At 46.5% G+C, this 21,803-nt stretch overlaps 1 protein-coding gene across 1 annotated transcript; it reads right to left on the bottom strand.

Annotated features, from left to right (window-relative positions):
- Positions 1-554: 554 nt before the first annotated feature.
- C17H12orf76 (chromosome 17 C12orf76 homolog) lies at positions 555-5,854 on the bottom strand. Its single transcript, XM_042234699.1, has 2 exons — positions 5,697-5,854; positions 555-1,814 (listed from the first exon to the last, which is right to left on the bottom strand). The coding sequence occupies exons 1-2, from the start codon at positions 5,827-5,829 to the stop codon at positions 1,729-1,731; spliced, it is 219 nt and encodes a 72-aa protein (XP_042090633.1). The 5' UTR covers positions 5,830-5,854; the 3' UTR covers positions 555-1,728.
- Between the last annotated feature and the right edge of the window lie 15,949 nt (positions 5,855-21,803).

The following is a 21,803-nucleotide window of genomic DNA, read 5'->3' as shown; positions in this document are numbered from 1 at the left end:
AATATGATTGGTTTACCTGGCTGGTGATTACTGGGCAAAAGGCAGGGCACAAGGTTTATGAGTCTGATAAGTTTTTACTGTTTCCTTTTAAAATGCTAAAAATGGCAATAAGTGTTTAGGCAGATAACAAAACACGGCATCCCAGATGATGTGGGGATGTGGGCTCCTGTGATCTGACTCTGTCCCTGCCGCTCAGAATCCCCCCCACTCCGCCCTCCAGTCACAGGCCAGCAGTGGTGATCCCACTTCCGTCTGTTAGTTTTCACATCACCTGATCCTCACTAGAATAAAGAAAGATAAAGTGTGTATATCACTGTTTTATAGATAAGAAAACTGAGGCTCTAAGAGAAGTCAAGCCTGTTTGTAACTGGAGCCGGAACAGGAATCCAGGTCCTCTGGCCCCGACCCAGCTTGAGAGATTACTTAGGGCTCAGTTTTCTGAGTAGCTTGGAGCTCTACTTCACAGTGCCTCCTTAAGAGATTAAATCAGATTCCAACACACACACACGTGCATTTTAGATGCTTGTGAAATAATGACTAGGATAAAACATCACTTAAGATTTTACTTTAGTTTTAATGGGCATTTTGCTCAGAAGCACAGAACAGTGGACATGTCAGTGGCTCAGTCCAGGGTTACACACAAAATCGTTAGGTCAGTTATAGTATCTCACTTCAGTTATTTCACATTTAGTTCAGGTTGTTTAAAAAAAAAAATCAGTGCTGTGCTAGAATGGAGCACAAAACAAGATAAGCGTTTTAAATTAGTAACACAGATAAGCCTAGCACCCTTAAAATAAATACTGTTAAGAATGAAAGTATTTCCACGGGGGGATGTTCCAGTTCACCAACAGTGCAAATGAATAGCAGCATTTTCAAAGCTGAAATTAAATTGTGTAAACACACACCTACTTGCCCCTTGGCCTTGACAGTGAATACGCACATCTGCTGCGCCCCGCGCCCTCCCCACCCAGGGCGGAAAAGAGCGCCTGCCGAGAATCAGAAAGCTGCCCTGACTTCCAGGCCACGGGCTGGGAAGACTTAAGTGCAGGACAAGGAAGTCAACGTGTTTGAGATGGGCCAACTGCTATACTTCCGGTCGCCCCCAGAGCCTCCCAGCCCAAGGGTGCCGGTGGTCACAGGCCTACCTGGCGACCCTGACTTCAGTGGAGGCATCTGAGCACAGAGCTCTATGCAGCGTGAGAAGTGGGGCGGAGGGGGTACCGTCTACGTTCCCCACGGTGGACACTGCTTTGCAAATGGGGCATCGAGGCCACCTCTGGATAATTAAAAACATTTGTTATTCTTATCCCATTGTGACCAAATGATTCTTAAGTAGGGAATGTCAACAGGTCAAGTCTTCCTTAACAGTTTCAAACAAATTTTCCTATCCAGGGTGGTTTTTTCACCACTCACAAAGTTATGCTTTCTTTCTCGTGAGCACTCCATCTTTACGCTGAGCCCTGGAACTTCAGGTCTTACTCTCAACAAGCACAACCAGATACAAGAAGAAACACCGAGAAGCAGACTCAGGGCCCAGTGCTTGCCTTCCAGCATTAGGATAAGACAACGGCTAGATGTTTTCTCTAAGTTGTTCAGAATTTACCAACTGTCCAGACCAAAGATCATTTCCAAACAGTAACGTTCTGATTCCAGCTTCTCCACTGACCCGCGTGCAACACAACTTATTCCGTTCCCAGATGCTCGTGGAAGGACTTGCTTGCTCGGCTGTCACCGGCGCCGAATGGGCTTGTAGACACAGAATGCCATGAGGATCACGGTCACCAGCAGGAGGCTGAAGATGGTTCCCATCAACACTGCAAAAGGAAAACAGTTACCACCCAAGGGCAGCTCAAGCTCTCCAAGTCGTCCGCTGACAGCGACGTGCCCAATGCCACTCGGTACCAGGCACCGTGCCGGGTGTGGGGGAACCAGCCATGACAGACTGTGATGGAGGTGGACACTGCCTGGACGGAATGGTGATCCCCTGAAAATTGGGCTGGGAGGAGGGAGCGAAGCAAGAAAGGCGGGGAATGAAGCCAGGGAGAAAGCAAAGAGCCAGCTCACGCAGGGCCGTGTCGACTAGGGAGCTTAAAGAGAGGCTTATGGGCAAAGAGGGACATGATCTGACTTAGTTAGAAAAAAGATCCCTCTGGCTGCTGTGTGGAGAACCACCCCATTATAGGGGGACAAGAACAGAAGCAGGGAGCCCAACTATGTTTTTAAAGCCATTCATAAAGATTGGAGATTCAATAAGAATAACGTGCTTCAGTCTCTTGGGGCGTCTTGACAAGGGCTTTCTGGTCAAAGAAGCAATGAAACAACTTCATAAATCTATTATGTTTCTGAGTGAATTTCACATCAAAATTTTCTAAGTTGCTTAGGTGAGTAATGGAACCTATTGTTGTTACCCCACCCCCCCCCCCCCCCCCCCCGACCCCGCCCCGCAGTGCAAGACTAGATATAAGGAGGTGGGATTTAACCTAACTAGCAACCTGCCGGAAGTGATGTGCAGCCCTCTTTGTGTGTGTATCCCAGAAACCTTGGGGGAAGCTCAAACTGAAGTTACCTTAACAAGTAAATGTACGTGTATGTATTGGTAAGTAACCTGGGCTCTACCTGGGGCCTAATCATGCTTGGTCTCCAGACTGGTTACTGTTCCTCTGAACAAAACCAACAAGATTTGACCAAAGTTTTATTTAAATGAGTAATTTGAGCGTATCTTATCTACCCCACCCACACACTCACTGAACTGAGCTATTATTTAAAAACTGGCCATGTAGAGAGATCACCTTTCACTGGAGAGGGAGGGAGGGAGGATGAAGAAGGTGACCAAAACGGAAACTGCCAAGAGGCCAGAGGGAAATTTAAGGGTCTCTGTTCAAAACAGCCCTCATTACCTAAATACCTGCCCTCATTTTCAAAGTTCTGCATTCCATGAGTTTCTAAGGCTCTGTTTTTAATTGGACCTAAAGTTGTCTTATTCCATTTAAACCAATGTTTCCCTGCCCCCCGCCCCCCAACCTGTTTTTGAAAAGGCTCAACAAAACCAAACCTCCCAGCAGGAATGCAGGGGACTAGAATTGGAGAATGTAAGTCTTCTTTAAAAAAGAAAAAAGAAGAGCTTAAACCCCAAGTTGTCAGGTACACAATAATCTGTTGGGATAGCTAACCTTATGGGCCTGGATAAACCTGCCACTCTTCATTTCCCAGGACCTGGGAGAACTTAAAGACCACTTGGTGGTGGCATTGTTTAGTCGCTAAGTCGTGTCTGACTCTTCTGTGACGCCATGGACTGTAGCCCACCAGGTTCATCTTTCCATGGCATTTCCCAGGGAAGAATCCTGGGGTGGGTTGGCATTTCCATCCCAAGGGGATCTTCCTGACCCAGGGATCGAACCCACCTCTCTTGCATCAGCAGGTGGATTCTTTACCACTGAGCCACCTGGGAAGCCCTTAAGGCTACTTAGGGCCTTCCTTATGGTCACTTCCCCTTTTCAAGCCTCATTTCTACTCTGTAACATGGGGCAAATGAAACCCATCTCACAAGAGTGAGTTTCCTGAGGGCTAAAGATGAATGTCATTTAAACAGTGAATTTCAAGTGAAATGTTTTTGTACTGTTTTGGAACTATTCTAATACTGCTCTTTTTTTGTTTGTTTTTTAGCTTGAGTTAACACTGTCACATGGAATCTATTGTTTTAAACATAATATTAAAAGTGGCCAATATATTCTGAAAGAATTCTAAAATCTTAGCCTTGGAAGGCTCTCAAAGGACATCTGGTCCAGCTTTCCACTGAATGCGAATGTTTTTTCTACAATCTTCCTGGCAGTTCCAACTCTTATTTGGAATACTTCTGTGTGTTTGTTTGTCAACCAACCAAAATACTAGAAAATTTAAAAGCACCTCCACATCATGATTTTTTTTTAACTGTCAATTGTGTCTTACTCAAACAAATTGCATTTTAGATCTCAAAAATTTTTTCATATTTTATATGAAAAGCGCTTAACACAGTGCCAGGCAGATAATAAGCACATGATAAATGAAAGCTGTTATTATCACCAAGACAGGCAACACAGCACAGCAGTCAAGAACACATGGTTTGGGGTTTAGACTGTCTGGGTTTCCATCTACACTTACAGGCTACGTGACTTTACAGAAGTTACACAATCTCTGTCTGTTTCCTCTTCTGTAAAGATGGAGATACAAATTTCCACTGCATAGAACTGTCCAGGGGAGTGTTTCTCACAATCTGTGGTAAAGGACTAGTTTTTGTAACTTGTCTGTCCCAGTGCCACTACCTAGCCCTACTGGGCATGACTGACTAGCAGCTCCCACTACCCAGAAAGCATTCCCATTTAGAGAGCTAGAAGTGGTTTTGAGTTGCTTGGATGTTGCAACAATGTCACACTTAAATTTCTAAATAATCTCAAGTGCTCTAAGACATCTCTTTGCAGATAACAGAGTCTGCAGATGTCACAGGGCTCTGCCACCACTCCTTGAATAGTACTGTTCTACACAACAGCAGCAGATTCTCAACCATGGGGATTTTGCCTCCAGTGGATATTTGGCAAGTGTCAGGATACATTTTGATTCTCTGAACTGAGAGTGGGGTGTCCTCCTGGCATCTAGTTGGTAAAGGCTGGGGATGCTGCTAAATATCTCAGAGTGTTCAGACAGTGTGTGCTCAGAATAGTATGTCCACCACCCCCCCAACCCCGCCACTGCCTTTAACCCTCAAACAGAATCATCTGGTCCAACATGTCAGCAGCACCAGGATGAGAAATCCTGTTCTAAAGTATTAAGCTAAGCAGGATGATGTATGGAAACCATGGAGCAAGTACAAGGTACTTGGGTACAAAGTGGTCGATACACGACAATGAACTCACGGAGAGTCAAGGTAATCCAGAAACAGTACCACATGGCAGCATGGTAGATATACAGACCTACCAATGAAGTTCAGCACAAAAGACTTTTTAAAGTTTGCCAACCTTTGAGCTCCACGGCCCCTTCCAAAGTCACGTACTTCTATATGTATATATGTGTGTGTGCATTTCGATGACAGCCTCCCAAAAGGATGTTTCAAGCCCCAGAAAACTAAGGTTCTCCTACTGGCCTCCACCACTTCCTTTATTTTTGGAACTCCTGCCCTTTGCAGTGGAAGAGCAGAGTTTTAACTACTGGGCGTCCAGAGAAGTCTGTCCACCTGGCTGGCCGTGTAAACTTGGGCAAATAACCTCACCTCTTTGAGTTTCACTTTCCTTATCTGTAAACCGTACCTTTCTCGTTAAGTTACTGTGAAGCTCAAATAAAATCATGTATATAACGTGCCTAGTACAACACGGTACATAGGAAACGCTCAACAAATGTCAGTGATCATTATGGACTATGACTACTAGTCCTGTTAGGAAAGCCGAGGGGTGAGGTATATTCTGCGCCGTGTTGCCTAGCTCGGGCGCACACAGTCACAGAGGAGGGGAGCCAGAGTGTGACCTGGGTTATCCAGGGCATTCATGCAACCTGCACCTGTCAAGCTCGCAGTGGACCAAACCTTCCGCTCAGCCCCAGGCCTTCGGAGAGGGCTTGCACCAGCACCCGCTGCCCTCACACTGCCCACACCGTCCACACCGCGCGTGCCAGGCTCCGGCTGCCCGCAGCGGCGAAAGCACAGACCAGACCGCCGGCCCGCGGCCACTCACCCAGGTTCTGCCCACGCAGCACCGCATACGGCCGGCTCCGCTCTGGCGGCTCCACGGGTGTCGGGGCCTCCGCCTGTCCCAGCAGGAGGCTGTACAGTCCGAGGCAAAGCCACTGCCACACTGAACGCAGCATCTTCCCTGACAGTCGGTGGAAGGCTAGTCACTTCCGCCGGAAGCCCCGTCCCGTCTCCTCCCGCCTACCACCTTCTATCGCACCGGGAGAGGGTCATTGCCAGGGTAACTGTACTCCCCCGCCAGAGTTCAGCCCTCAGCAAGGTTCCTCGGGGATCCACGTTCCTCCAGGACTAACGTTTCCACCCGGCCCAATTTTCAGGGGATCACCGTTCCGTCAAGGCAATGTCCACCTCCATCACAGTTCCGTCCTGACCAACGTTCCCCCTTCCTTTGAGTTCCAGGTGCGCCCCCTTGCATGGAGGTTTCTTAGGTCCGTTTTGGACCTCTGGAAGGTGTTTTACGAATCCATGTATTTTCTTATTAAATCTTCACCACAGGCCTAAAAAAGAAAAGACACTATTCCTATTTTACAAATGCCACCTTCTCTGGGAGTTTTTACCTGGACATGGTTTTCTGAAACGCTAACCTTCCCACTCCTTCTCTATGTATACTCCCTACTCTAACCTCTCTCATCCCCTCATAACCCCTTCCTGTTTACCTATACATTTAACCTACATTTTGTTATTTTGACTAAAAAAGTGCACAATGTTACAGTTGTGAGTTAAGTTTTATTTGGGGGCAAAACCAATACTTTGGCCACCTCATGCGAAGAGTGGGATGGGGGGAGGAGGAGAAGGGGACAACAGAGGATGAGATGGCTGGATGGCATCACCGACTCGATGGACATGAGTCTGAGTGAACTCCAGGAGTTGGTGATGGACAGGGAGGCCTGGCGTGCTGTGATTCATTGGGTCGCAAAGAGTCCGACACGACTGAGCAACTGAACTGAACTGAACTGAACTGAAGGACTATAGCCCAGGAGACAGACTCTTAGATATCTCTGAAGAACTCCTCTGAAGTGGTAGGGGGCAAGTCGGTATAAATGTGATTGTTAGTGCAAGTTCGTGTGCCCAACGGCACAATGAGGCCAGACAAACCAAAACGTCAGAGTTTGGAGCAGAGAAAGGCTTACTGCAGGGCTATTTAAGGAGACACATGTCTTATACCCTAAAAAGCCCCTTGCTCCCCACAAGGTGTTCAGCAAAGCACTCTTAAAAGCCAGCTTGAGGTGGAGACGGGGAGAGGGGGTCACGGGTATGTGATCAGCTCATGCATAGTTCTCTGACTGGCTGATAGTGAGGGAACAGGGTAGTGTTACAGGGGTTAACTGTATCAGTCCTTAGTCTCCAGGAGGCCTGGGGCTATGTGCTTATGGTCATCAAGAAGTTAACATTTTCCATTTGGTGGGGGGGAGTTTTCACATCCAAAAAAATGTGTGCAATTCCGGAAGTGTGCATCAAATACTATTATCTAAGTACTTTCAGTTCAGTTTAGTGGCTCAGTCGTGTCCAACTCTTTGCGACTCCATAAGGGGCAGCACGCCAAGCCTCCCTGTCCATCAGCAACTCCCAGAGTCCACCCAAACCCATGTCCATTGAGTCGGTGATGCCATCCAACCATCTCATCCTCTGTTGTCCCCTTCTTCTCCTGCCTTCAATCTTTCCTAACGTCAGGGTCTTTTCCAATGAGTCAGCTCTTTGCATCAGGTGGCCAAAATATTGGAGTTTCAGCTTCAACATCAGTCCTTCCAATGAACACCCTGGACTGATTTAGGATGAACTGGTTGGATCTCCTTGCAGTCCAAGGGACTCTCAAGAGTCTTCTCCAACACCACAGTTCAAAAGCATCAATTCTTCAGCGCTCAGCTTTCTTTATAGTCCAACTCTCACACCCATACATGACCACTGGAAAAACCATAGCCTTGACTAGACGGACCTTTATTGACAAAGTAATGTCTCTGCTTTTTAATATGCTGTCTAAGTTGGTCATAACTTTCCTTCTAAGGAGTAAGCGTCTTTTAATTTCTTGGCTGCAATCACCATCTGCAGTGATTTTGGAGCCCCCCAAAATAAAGTCAGCCACTGTTTCCACTGTTTTCCCATCTATTTGCCATGAAGTGTTGGGACCAGATGCCATGATCTTTGTTTTCTGAATGTTGAGTTTTAAGCCAACTTTTCCAATCTTCTCTTTCACTTTCATCAAGGGTGCTTTAGTTCTTCTTCCCTTTCTGCCATAAGGGTGGTGTCATCTGCATATCTGAGGTTATTGATATTTCTCCTGGCAGTCTTGATTTCAGCTTGTGTTTCGTCCAGCCCGGCATTTCTCATGATATACTCTGCATATAAGTTAAATAAGCAGGGTGACAATGTACAGCCTTGACATACTCCTTTCCCAATTTGGAACCAGTCTGTTGTTCCATGTCCAGTTCTAACTGTTGCTTCCTGACCTGCATATAGGTTTCTCAAGAGGCAAGTCAGGTGGTCTGGTATTCCCATCTCTTTCAGAATTTTCCAGTTTATTGTGATCCACACAGTCAAAGCCTTAGGAGCTAAAGCAGAGGATATGGGGAAGGCCTGTCCTGGGAAGGCCTCACAGGGTCCAGCTCAGTTATAAGACTTTAACGAAGAGGGATCCATGCAGTCAAGCACACATTTTGGTAGAGGTTTACTGCTAGTCAGAAGGAGCTGGTGTCTCTATTAATGATGTTAGTGCTTTTATAGATTTAAGAAGATTCAAGGATTTGGGCTCATAAAGTATCCTAAAAAATATTTAACTATCTGAAGACCAGTTTTTCCCAGAGCACAAAGTGCCTCATTCCTGACCTCTGCCGTGAACTCCTTTCAGGGTGTGTTGAAAGTCACTGACTGCTCATGTAACTCATGAACTCATCCGTGTAAACACAGAAGGCAAGTGACAGTTTTTAGTTCGCTTTGAGTACCTGCCACCCTCCTAGGATGTAAGGTTTATAGGGGCAGAGATTTGTCATTGCTCACTGTTGTCCCAGAGTCTGGAAGGGCAGCGTATTATGTTCTTGGAATGTTGGCTGAATAAATGAGGAAACAGCTTAGTTAAGTGTTTGGCCCAGTGCTGCACAGAGTCAATGGCAGAGCTACACCTTGACTCAGGTATAGTTTGGAATCTTTTACTGTTTGCTGAGAAGATGAAACTGAGAAATGGACTATTTCCTGGCATATCAGTAAACAAGGATGTCACAGTCATGAGCGACTGCAGCCCTCCGGTGTGAGTTCATGAGCCCTAAGGGCACTGGGGGAGGGAGAAGAATCCCTGAGATCTGACAGCTATTGGGCTGCAGCCACTACCTATGGTGAACCCCCAGGGAGCCAGGGATGTGAGCAACACAGTATACTAGCCCAAGATAGCTGACATGCATATGAAAAGAATGATTTCAGTGACCCCAGACTCTCCCATCTTTCCATACCTAGAAAAACACAGAATTCCTTAACTTGGAATATCTGGTTTTCTTTAATTAATAATAATCTCTCGATGTTTGGACTACCTGCCCTTTGTTGTAAAACTTCTATATAACCTGACTCCTTCCCTCACCTCCTCAGAGCAGTTCTCTCAGGATTACTTGAGATGCTGTCTCCAGGGGCTTGAAGTCCTAAATATTCCCACTGAATGAAACATAACTCTCAACTTTTAGGTTGTGGATATTTTTTTTTCTTCAGTTGACAAAACCAACACAGAAGAAAGGAGGTCTGTGATGACTGTAGAGATGAAAATGAAGTCGGATGACATTAGCATCTAGCTCCAGACAACGAGGCTAGACTTTGCAGTCACTTAAGCTGATAAATTTCTTTCTTTTTTTAAAAAAAAAATTTATTTTCTGGTTGCACCATGGAATCTTAGTTCCATGACCAGGGATTGAACCCACACTCCCTGCTTTGGAAACACAGTCTTAATCACTGGACTAGCAAGGAAGTCTTCTTTCTTTAATTTTTTTCTTTCGTTTAGTTGTCGAGTCAGGTGGCTGTGATTTTCACCCCCAAAGGATCCCTATGTGGTAGACCTTCAAATACCTGAGTTGAATAAGAAATATCCTATCCAACTCTTTTTAGCACAGGATATGTCTGTTTCAGTTGTTGACCTGTCCTTTCAGCTGAAGTGGGACCCAGCCAGCTTTACTCTCACCTCCGCCCTCTCCTATCCTTAATTCATTTCAGCACATGTTGACCTGAAACAGGAAATCCACCCATGACCTTCATGTTCTTTTAGACCATTTTTTTTTTCTTACTTGGGCAGTTGGGATTACATTTTTAAAAAACCCCAGCAGCAGTTGAATGTCAAGGGGCTTTCCTGGTGATCCAACGGTTAAGACTCTGTGCTCCCAATGTAGGGGGCCCAGGTGCAATCCCTGGCCAGGGAACTAAGATCCCACAGGCCACTCAATGACATTAAAAAAAAAAAAGTGGAGTGCCAAATAATGATAAGAGACTGGCTTCCAAGAAAGTTATATATTATATCTAAAGTACAGCTGCAAATGTATATTTTCACCTACATTTACTGCAAGGAAGCAGCTGTCTTCTGTACCATCTGTCCCTTTTTGTTGTTAATCAAGTTTGCATTTTTCATTTTTCTCAAGCAGAAACATGTTTATGCTCCTGCGTCCTGGGACAGGGTGAAATCTGGCTTCATCGACATTCTAATTTTAAAACTATCAACTTCACAAATTTTACTCTCCATCAGTTTGAGTACATCTACTTCAAGCACTTTGAAAATCACCTCTCTTTTTTTGTTTGTTTGATGACGCTAGTCACAGTTCTACTTCACAGAACAATGTCACCCTGGTGGGGTGGGGGTGGTCTGTATAAAAGAACCTTCTCTTTTGTATAAGTGATCTTTAAAAGTTTGTTTTAAGACTCAGGAACTAACTCCTACAACCAGTAAACCATTTGGAACCTGTCACTAAACACTTTCAATCAACAGGAAACAAACCTTCTCCTCTCCCCCTACCTCCAGTACACCATGAAACACACTATGTTCCGTGTCTACAGACTTGCCTAATCTGGGCATTTCGTGTAAGTGGACTCATACAATACGTTTTTATTTATTTATCTTTGGACTAACTTCTCTCCCTTAGATACATGAAGCAGACATGCTTATGTTCACGTGGAGGCCTGTACAAAATCATTCATTGCAGAATCATTCTGAGTAGCCACCATGGAAAACGACATGGGTTATAGTACGTAAGACACAGAGGAGGTAAACTTGGTTTGCTTATTCATAGCATGTTAGATACTGAGCCAGCAATTCAAAATGAACTCTTGCTTCTCATAACAACCTCAATGAATTCAAAGACTATTCAGACATAATATTCAGCCAAACACAAAGGAGTGCAGACTTGTGTTTACAGTTATTTGACGTCAAAAGCAGAGAAATCTAAAATATGGTGATCATAGTCAGAATGGTGGGTTCCTACTGGAGGGGGGGTTACTGACTGGAAAATGGTGAAAACCATCCTGTCTGCGTCTTTCAGAAGTTCTGTATATTGATTTGGATGTTGGCCATACACATGTTGGGGCCTCCATGATAGCTCAGTTGGTAAAAAATCTGCCTGCAATGCAGGAGACCCTGGTTCAATTGCTGGGTCAGGAAGATCCACTGGAGAAGGGATAGGCTACCCACTCCAGTATTCTTGGGCTTCCTTTGTGGCTCAGCTGGTAAAGAATCTTCCTGCAATTTGGGAGACCTAGGTTCAACCCCTAGGTTGGGAAGATTCCCTAGAGAAGGGAAAGGCTACCACTCCAGTATTCTAGCCTAGGGAATTCCATGGATGATATAGTCCATGGGATCACAAAGAGTCAGACACGACTGAGAGACATTCACTTTCACTTTTCATAGACACATTTATATATACAAGAAGTCATCAAGCCGTATACTTAATATCTTAATATACTTAATATTTTTTTAAGTCAGTAAGACACTGAGGGTCACAGACTTAATTCATTAAATTCCCAGGGTACCAGCCTAGATCACTACTTTCCCAGTTAAATTTGTATGAACTCCTTGCTCATCCAAGGCTGGTCCATTGAAGGGGAGTTAAATCTTGGCAGAGCCATCATGTGACAGTTGGTTTGGAATGTCCTAAGTTCTGAGCCAGCTTAGGGGTCAAACAGACCGCTGGTCACGTGGGGTGGTCACCTGGTCATCGGGAAAGCTCAGCATGAGACAGCTGACAGTGTGAAGACGCTGGGGGAGGATGAACACATGGTTGTACTTCCCCTGATCCTTCAGAGGGGCTTCCTTCGGAGAAATCTGTCATGTTTGGGGTCAGGGATTAATTCCTAGAGATGGGGGGCTGGGTCAGGGTTTGAGCCATTATTTTGGCTCAAGACCTCCTCTGGGGTATCAACTCTCTCCTTGCAGAAACCCTGGGGCAGGATATTTTGAAAAAGGGGGAGAGGAGCCCTTGGTTCGTGAATAAGGCATCATCGGGAAGTCTTAGGAATTCAGGGATCTCTGTCCTCAAGGAACCAACTACGTTCCTGTCTCAGTTCCATCATACATCGTGTGACTCTGGACGAGGCACTTAAAATCTCTAAATTTCAATGCTGTGAACTAGCAACCCACACCAGTACTCTTGCCTGGGAAATCCCATAGACAGAACTGGCAGGCTACAGCCCGAGGGGTCACAAAGAGTCGGACACAACGACTAAATAACAACAACACGACGTGGGCTACAGCCGCCGCACTGTCCCCTCCACAGGGCTGACACAGGGACTCATGGGAAACATTGAGACACATTCTCCACGAGCCTCAAAAGCACCCCTCCCATGCACAGGATGAAAAGTAAACACCCACCCTTACCTGTCCTATAGCCATCCAAGCCCTCTCTCTGGAGGCAAGCCTACCCAGTTTCTAGCTTTTTCTTCTGCACATTTATTGAGCAAGCGCTTAAAGAGGACTTCTGAAGTACTCTTTCTTAATTTTTCCTTGTATTTAACTGTTTTAAGCCTCATGCCACGATGCTATAGGTACTATTTAAGAACAGTGCAGAGAACTGTGGGGAGAAGTCAGTCCATCATCTTCCTGGGTTCATGCTGCTTCTAGAGGGATTTGAACCAGTGCCCATGTTCTCAGTTTATATTGTGCTGCCTTCCTATGCTGCCTCATCTAAATAAAGGTACCTGGTGGACTTCATGGTGGTCCAGTGGTTAAGACTCTGTGCTTTCAACGCAGGGGCGTGGGTTCGATCCCTGGTCAGGGGACTAAGATCCCACATGCCACATGGTGAGGCCAAAAGAAAAAATTAAAGATATTTTATCCACAAAATCTCTCCCTTGAGTGTTTTAAGTGCACCCCAAACTGCAAGATCTTCTTAAAGCCCAACTTTGATTCAGGAGGCTCTGCTAGGCAGCTGGTCGGGTAAGGGGATCAAAGGTTTAAACTGAATAAGCTATCACTGACTTCCCTGTGCTCTTCTGCCATCAAGATGCCAACAGCTGTCTTTGTTATAAATGCATTTCCTAGGATCTGGCCTGATGGAGACAAAAAGGAAACTTGATCCTCAGTTAAGAAGATACGCACCTCACCCCAAGCAGTGGGTCAGAAAAGTGGGCATCCTGCCACACCCCAGGGTGCACCCCACAAACCAGTCAATTGAAGGTACTTTAGAAATTCAGTCTTTAAATAGACTGCAGAATAATGATAGAAGTTTATTTAGTATACTGTGTGTAAGAGAAAACTATAAAAATATTAAGCTATTTTCCTTTTTTTCCATGTATGAAAATTTAAATTTGCCAAGTTATTTGTGCCATGACCAGAAAAGTAAAGGCGTGTTTACAACTCAGGTTTGTTTACATGTAATAGTCAACCATGTCTGGATATTAATGTTTGAATGTTAGCTGATGGCTGAATATTAGCAGAAGTAGGTCTCTCCGTGAAACTGTGCAATCACGTTTTTTTGTGTGTTTTTTTTTAAATTAATGGATGTTAGTATTTAGGACAGGTTTTTTTGGGGGAAGGGTTGTTTTATTTTTCATTTGGCTGTGCCAGCTCTTAGTTGCAGCATGTGGGATCTAGTTCCCTGACCAGGGATCGAACCTGGACCCCCTGCATTGGGAGCACAGAGTCTTCCACTGAACCACCAGGGAAGTCCAGTCGTGGTTAAACAGCAGGATATCTGTATTTTCAAAACTTCTATAATTGATTATATTTATGATGAAATGTTAGTCGAATGAATAAAATAGATTATTTTGTCTGGAATTCAATCCAGTCCCCCAATAAAAGTGTGCTTGTAATCACCTACAAAATTCTAAACAACAGATGATCAGTGTGGTAGCTGCCTATATGAATTCACGGAGGCAGGCGTGGTTTTGGCAGATGTTAAAAATAGAGCATCGGGCACTTGCCTGGGAGTCCAGAGGTTGAGACTTCGCCTTCCAGTGCAGGAGGTGTGAGTTCCATCCCTGCTCTAGGAGCGAAGATCCCACGTGCCTCACAGCCCAATAAAACCAAAATGTAAAGCAAAAGCAATATTGTAACAAATTCAATAGGCTTCAAACAGACTTTAAAACCAGTCCACATAAATTAAAAAAAAAAAAAAGCAATTTAGCTGGACTTCAAAATGGGCAGGGTGAGTGATGGGACTCTCATTGAATCATAACATGGAGTTTAGTACCATTTGTAGACTGAATATTTCACAATGATATAGGTTGCCTTCAGCTGAAAAGCCAAGGGCTCTGTCTCACTTCTTTTCTGCTCCTTTCCTTTGCCTTTCCTTGTCCACCAAGGCAGATGGCCCGGCAGCAGCTGAGTCATGCTTGTTTTACCCACCACATCCACGCAGCCTATCTCCTTGCCCAAGGCAAGAAAACCTCACCGAGCAATTCCTGAGCAACACCACCAATGACTGACAGTCACTCTGTGTCCCCCCACCCCCGCCTGCCAGACTCCCCTGAGGACCTTTTGGAGGAGCTCCCTCATGGCAGAGCAGAGGAAGAAACCCTATCTAACGCCGAGGTAAGGCCGCTTGTCTTTGTCTGAGATGGATATGTTGCTTTGTTGGTTTATTTCATGTTCAGTTGAATTCATCCGTGAAAATCTGACAGTGAAGATTATCGATGGTTTACACAGTTTCCGTGATGGGGAGAGTGCCCCTCACGGATCGCTAACCACTGACACCTGATACAAAGGGGTATTCAAGGGACTTCCCTGGTGGTCCAGTGGTTAAGAATCTGCCTTTCAATGCAGGGGCTGCAGGTTCAATCCCTGACTGGGGAACTAAGATCCTACAAGCCGCAGAGCAACTAAGCCTGTGTGCCACAAATGGAGAGTCCAGTGCCCTGGGACAAAAGACCCCGAGTGCTGCAACTAAGGCCCAATGCAGTCAAGCACATATCAGTAAAATCAAATAAAAAGAGGGCATCCCAAAATGGCAGCATCTGCCCTACTGTAGCAAGCATTTCCACCAGCAGGCATTTCTCCTCCTTGGATAAGGATTCTGTGATTGCCAAACAAAACGGACTTTAGGGACACGTTCTCTAGGAAAAGCCAGTCAGTACCTTTTGGCGTGAGTAGGTTTGGCCCCTTTTGCTCTTGGGTGCCCTTGAGTCAACTGCTATTTCCCATTTGGTTTTCTAGATTCACCAAGAGAACAAAAGACGTGTGCAGGTGCAGGTGAGGAAAGGAAATTCAAACTCCTAAAAAAAAAAAGCCTGATCTTACCCTCATAGTATCTTCTTTGCTATTTGTATCTGCAGGTGGTCTCAAGAACCAGTGAAAAGGGTATGTGTTTTAGAATTACTCACTCAATGAGGAAAAGGGAGGTGGGGCTTTCTTGCTGGTCTTAGGTCTGGAAAGTTACCCTGTTTCCAATTTCCTGCTGGGGATGAGGACTGGAGCCGTGGGGTAAGGACCGAATCCCCAAGTAAAGAACTATGGCCTAGCTCTGCCCCCCCGGGAATAGCTGTGTTCCTTTGAGGGGGTGTGGGTCTGCATACATGGGGCTTTAGAAGTGTGTATGTGGGGAGGATCTGTGTGAAGTGATTGTGAATGTGTGGGCAATGTGTACAGTTAAAAATACGTGTTTCCCAGGACTTTCCTGATAATCCAGCGACTAAGACTCCGTGCTCCCAATGCAGTGAACCCAGGTTTCACCCCTGGCATGCCACAACTAAGACCCAGAGCAGCCAAATAAATAAATTTTTAAAAGATACGTTTCCCCCGTAGATACGTCCCACTTACATATCACAATTGCCAGCGTCACATTTCCCAAAAAGTGCCATCAGCACCGAATACTTTATGTACATTATCTCGTTCAACCCTCCCCACTGTGCCTGGGCAATGACCCTCTATCCCCACTTCTCAGAGAGAGAAACAGGCACAGAGATGATTGACCCATGCTCAGGAGCTCCTATGTGGAAGAACCAACATGTGAATCCAACCGTGTGGCCAAGAAGCTAAACTACTGACTTTCACTTATCACTCAACCTTGGGGTCATTCATCTTAGGGCAAGACAGTCTGGGCATCGGGGTACAGAGGCCACAGACACTGCCCATCATCAGAAGGGGCCTCAGTGGTCCCAGAACCCAGGACAGCTGTGAAAGTGAAAGCTGAGTCACTCAGTCGTGTCTGCCTCTTAGCGACCCCATGGACTGTAGCCTGCCAGGCTCCTCTGTCCACGGAATTCTTCCGGCAAGAATACTGGAGTGTTTTGCCATTCCTTTCTCCAGGGATCTTCTCAACCCAGGGATCGAATGAACCTGGTCTCCCACACTGTGGGCAGATTCTTTACCATCTGAACCACCAGGGAAGCCAGGGAAGCTATAGGTGCATTTAAAGCCAACTTTGGCACCGACGTGAGTGTGAATGCCCATCAGAAGCCACATGCTCCTGGTTAGTCCACAGAGTCTGAGACTCCGTGTAGACAATGCAGGTTGATATCTACTAGTGCTAGGGTCACTCCTGAGCCTCTGGCCCCAACCATATAATAATCAGGGAGAGAGCTTCCCTGGTGACTTAGTGGTAAAGAATCCACCTGCCAATGCAGGCAACACGGGTTCCATCCCTGATCTGGGAAGGTCCCACACGCCACAGGGCAGCTAAGCCTGTTCTCTACAGCTACTGAGCCTGAGCTCTAGAGCCCTCAAGCCGCAACGGCTGAGCCCATGTGCCTACAGTCTATGCTCTGCAACAAGAGAAGCCACAGCAAGGAGAAGCCCTCACACCAAAATTAGAGAGTAGCCCCTGCTCACCACAACTAGAGAGAAAGCCCTTGTGCAGTAATAAAGACCCACTGCAGCCAAAAGATAAATAAAAAATTTTTTTCAATTGTTAAGACTTGTTTTTTAGAAAAAAAAATCAGGGAGATATTTTAGTGTATTTAATAATATTATGACCACAAGCTCTGTAACTCATGTGAGCTTCATCCCCCAGGACAGTGATAGATAAGAACCCAGGATTTGGCTTTGTTGTTAGCCTGAACACCCTGCTTCTCATTTCTTTCCTTTTCCTCTCCTTTGCCTTTCTTCGCCCACCAAGGAGGGTGGCCCCTAATTCTCAGTGCTTGCTTGTTAACCGATCACGGCCATAGACTCTCACCCGGGGTCTACATCAAGCAGACCTCTCTGAGTGATTCCTGAGCAGCGTCACCAAAGACTGACAGTCGCTCTGTGTCCTTCCAGCTTCCCCCGAGGGCCTGGTGGAGGACCTGCCCATGCGCAGGGCAGAGGAAGAGAGCCCGTCTAACACCAAGGTAAGCTCAACCGTTTTTAATTCATTGATAAACTTAACATCTGGCTACAGCGGGTCTTGGTTGCTGCGCACTGGCTCTCTCGTTGTGGCCAGCAGCAGCTCCTCTTCACTGCGGTGTGCAGGCTTTCCACAGCGGTGGCTTCTCTTGCAGAACGCAGGCTCTAGGACGCACAGGCTCAGTAGCTGTGGCGCACGAGCTTAGTTGCTCCTGGGCATGTGGGATCTTCCCAGATCGGGGAGCAAACCCGCATCCCCTGTATTAGCAGGTGGATTCTTTACCCCTGGACCACCAGGGAAGTCCAAGTTCACCCATCTTTGTCTGGGATAAGAGTGCTGCTTTTTTGGTTTCTTTCTTTCGTTTCGAATTCGTTTGAATTCACATAGGAAAATCCGAGCGTGTGCATTAGAGGTGGGATTTACAATGTCCTTAACGAGGAGCATTGAGTCTCTCACCTATGACCCGTGATTCCAAAAAAGAAAGGGAAGGTGTTAGTCAGTCATGTCTCACTCTTTTGCGACCCCGTGGACTTTAGCCCACCAGGCTCCTCTGTCCGTGGAATTCTCCAGGCAAGAATACTGGAGTGGGTGGCCATTCTCTTCTGCAGGGGATCTTCCCAACTCAGGGATGGAATCCGGGTCTCCTGCCCTGTGGCAGATTCTTTACCGTCTGAGCCACCAGGGTGCCCTAGGCCATTCACACAGGCAGCATGGGTTTAGAGATCACGCAGGGACCTTTCCTCATCAGAAATGTTTCCTCAGTGAAGTAAGAATTTTGCAATGGGCAGACCAGTATGGACTTGAAAGATCCATGGTGCGGGAAAAGCGTGTCCCTTTTCCACCAGTGTTGTCTTCTACACTATCTTTTGGGACCTTTGACTGGACAGTTTTCCCGCCTATTTTTCTAAAGTCCCCTATAGGATCAAAGACCCACATCAACAGTACACAGCATGGTCTTATACCCACAGTGTTCTCTCTTCTGTCGTGGCAGGTGACCTCAGGACTAACTGAAAATGGTACGTACCCTGGAATTACTCATTTGCTTCGTTGGGGGAGGGGGCGGGGCCAGAGAATGCGGATAATGAGAAAGATGGGCTGTGTTGGCAGACTTTCATCTGGAGAGCCTCCCCGTTTCTGAATTCCTGCTGGGAACCGGGGCTGAGGATGGGGTGATAGAAGCTGACTTCCCCGGCAAAGAACCCTGGCCGTTTTTCTTTTCTAAGTACCTGTTGATTTCCGGCTCCCTGGGTCTTCATTGCCGCACCTGGGCTTTCTCTAGTTGCAGCGAGCAGGGGCTACTCTCCGGTTGCCGTGCGCAGGCTTCTCATGCGGGGGGCTTCTCTTGTTGTGGACCACGGGCTGTAGGGCCCTCGGGCTTCAGTAGTGGTGGCACAGGGATTCAGTAAGTTTCGGCTCCCGGGCTCTAGAGCACAGGCTCAGCAGTTGTGGCTCAAGGGCTTAGTTGCTCTGAGGCAGGTGGAATTTTCCTGGATCAGGGATCCAACCCGTGTCTCCTGGGTGGGCAGGTGAATCCTTTAGCACTGAGTCACCAGGGATGCCCCCATGGCTATTGTTCAACTAACAGTTTCATTGCCTTTAAATTTGACTTATTTTTGGCTGCATTGGATGTTCAATTTTTAAAAATTTTTAAATTTAGATTGCCTTTAGGTGGTGACCCCATATGTGTGTCTGTGTGTGTGTACTTCCCTAGGTTAATGTTGCTTCCAACAACACAACTGCCAGTGTCAACTTCTTTTTTTTTTAAATTATTTATTTATTTATTTGACTGTACCAGGTCTTAGTTGCAGCACATGGGATCTAGTTCCCTGACTAGGGATTGAACCCCAAACCCCTACACTTGGAGCTCAGAGGCTTAGCCCCTGGACCACCAGGGAAATCCCTAGTGTCAAGCTCTAAATGAAAAAAATCCCACTGCTACTGTTTCATATGATCAAATGCATTTAAAATGTCTCAAACCATACACTTAGAATGTGTGCAGTTCATGGTATGGCAGGTAGACCTCAGTAAGCTCAGTGGGAAAATCTCATCACCAGCCTGGCAAATGTCCACAAGGTTCCAAGAGTACTGTGATTGGGTCAATGACAACTTCTGTTCATAATTTTCTCCTCCATCCAACCTTTCATATTCAGTTTGACAGGATGATAAATGAAAAGAAGTCATCCCTGTCCTAATTTCTCACGAGAGAAAGCAGAGACTGGGGAAGGTGGCTGAATTCAGGAGAGTCGCACAGACTGTGGTTGTGGAACTGAGGGAGGCCATCCAGACTCTTCCATCCAGAGCCTATGCACTTTCTCCCACACCCCTACTGCCTGGGAGAAGCTCAGCTTCATGCGTTTGGCATCGATTATGTTCCGGGGCCTCTTTGTGTAGGATGCTTGCTGGGCCTGAAATGCACCAACCCCAGCCCTTGCTCCATCAGATATTTTAGTGCTAAATGGATATATCCCCCAAGGATGCTTCATTCCTGCTCCTTCCCTTCTTCCTCAAACCGTTGGATTACAGGAGGTCTCAGCATTAAATCTCCCTCATCTCTGGGGCTCGGGGGCAGAGTTCCTTTTATTTTGCAGGAGCCCCAGGGGGAACCCACATGTCCCTCTCAGTTCTGGAGGAATCTGAGAGAGGAAGAGTGAACAGACCGCGTCTGAATGTGTCCATAAGAGTTGGAACTTAAGGCTTATCCCTTTGGAGACTAGAGCCAGAAAGATCTGGTGGAAATGGGGAAGTGAGAAATTAGAGGGGGATCCCCTCTCTCATTTGAGGATTTGCAGCTGTGATCAATGTCTGGGTGGAGGGCTCTGGCTCCAGGGAGCCCCGGGAAGTTCTAGGACCTCAGAGCAAAGATGATGCCCCAGCTGGAGTAGAAGAAAGGAGTGAGCCACTCTATTAAGTCTGTTGCTCACGTTTGTGTCTCTAAAGATTGGATTGTTGACCGAAGATATAACTCAAGTAGCGAGGACGAAGACTCCCCAGGTAGGGAACCGCTCAGGTAGGATTCAAGGGGAAAAGGATCCTGGGAGCGGTTGGGCTATACCTGTTGCTTTAGAGACAGAGGGAGAAGGGTGTAAAATGGGAGAGAAAAAGGAAACGTGTGTCCTTTTTATGATTTCATGACTTAAGAGCTCACTAAGATTTCCCTACAGTCCAGTGGTTAAGACTCTGACTTCCAATGCGAGGGGTACAGGTTCAATCCCTGGTCAGAGAACTAAGATCCCACATGCCATGCTGCGCAGCCAAGAAAATAAAAAAAAATTTTTTTTTAATAAAAGAATAAGAGCTCTCATGTCTCTTGCTTTGGGAACCTTGACTGTTTTTTCACTTTGGTATTGCAAGCTTATCTTCCCCCGTGCCCCCACCAAGACCTGCTGTTTCCTGATTCTTCCAGTGCCAAACCTCAAAACCTTTGGTTGGCATCTCTCAGGAATTGAATGCTAGCATTCTGGGGGTGGGTTTTGGTGTTGATTTACAAGAAAGGCCGTCTGGTGAGACACGACTCCCTGGCAAACACTTGAACCTGGAGAGTCCCTTGTGTGTGCTCCAGACGCTAGCAGACACGCCCTCTGCACATTCAGGTCTCGTGGCAGCACCTCCACGCCCTGACCTCAGGTTTACATGTGCTGATCATGTGCTCTGTTGCTCAGTGGTGTCCAACGCTTTTGTGACTTCATGGACTATATAGTGTGCTGCAGTCCATGGGGTCTCAAAGAGCTGGACATGGCTGAGCGACTGAATTGAATTGGACTATATAGCGAGGCTCCTCTGTCCATGGGATTCTCCAGGCAAGAATACTGTAGTGGGTTGCCATGCCCTCCTCCAGAGGATCTTCCCAAACCAGGGATCAATCCCTAGTCTCTTGTGTTGGTAGGCAGATTCTTAACCTCTGAGCCACCTGGGAAGCCTCAGGTTTAACCCTGGTTTAAGGGCACTCCCAGGGGTGGAAATGTTAGAGGGGGCAGCAGGGGCTTAAGGAATCGCCCCCACCCTAACAGTGTGCTTTCTTTCCCCAAGGTCATTCCATCACCATTACTGCCCTCGTGCACGCAGAAGCCTGTGTTACAGATTCTGAGGACTGAGTTACGGAGACCAGCAATCTGCCTGTAATTAATTTCCTATTTAAGTCTCTCTCTTTTTTAATTCTGTTTATATTCTACCGGTGGATGCTTCTTCATTGCTCTTCTCCATTCCTTCTTATGATTTTCATCCTAAAGAACTTGGTCTTGTCCAGACACTTGAGGTCCAGAGATCTTCCATGTCTAGAAAAATTTCTCTCCAGCCCTCCTCCCTCCCTGGCTTTCCCATCGTCATCCTGACGCCTGACACCCAGTCTGCGCAATTGAGTTGTGCTGAGCAATCCTGAGCGG

This window comes from Ovis aries, chromosome 17 (assembly GCF_016772045.2).
Source record: "Ovis aries strain OAR_USU_Benz2616 breed Rambouillet chromosome 17, ARS-UI_Ramb_v3.0, whole genome shotgun sequence".
NCBI lineage: Eukaryota > Metazoa > Chordata > Mammalia > Artiodactyla > Bovidae > Ovis > Ovis aries.
Note: the sequence above shows the minus strand (reverse complement) of the source record. Positions and strands in the feature narration are given on the sequence as shown.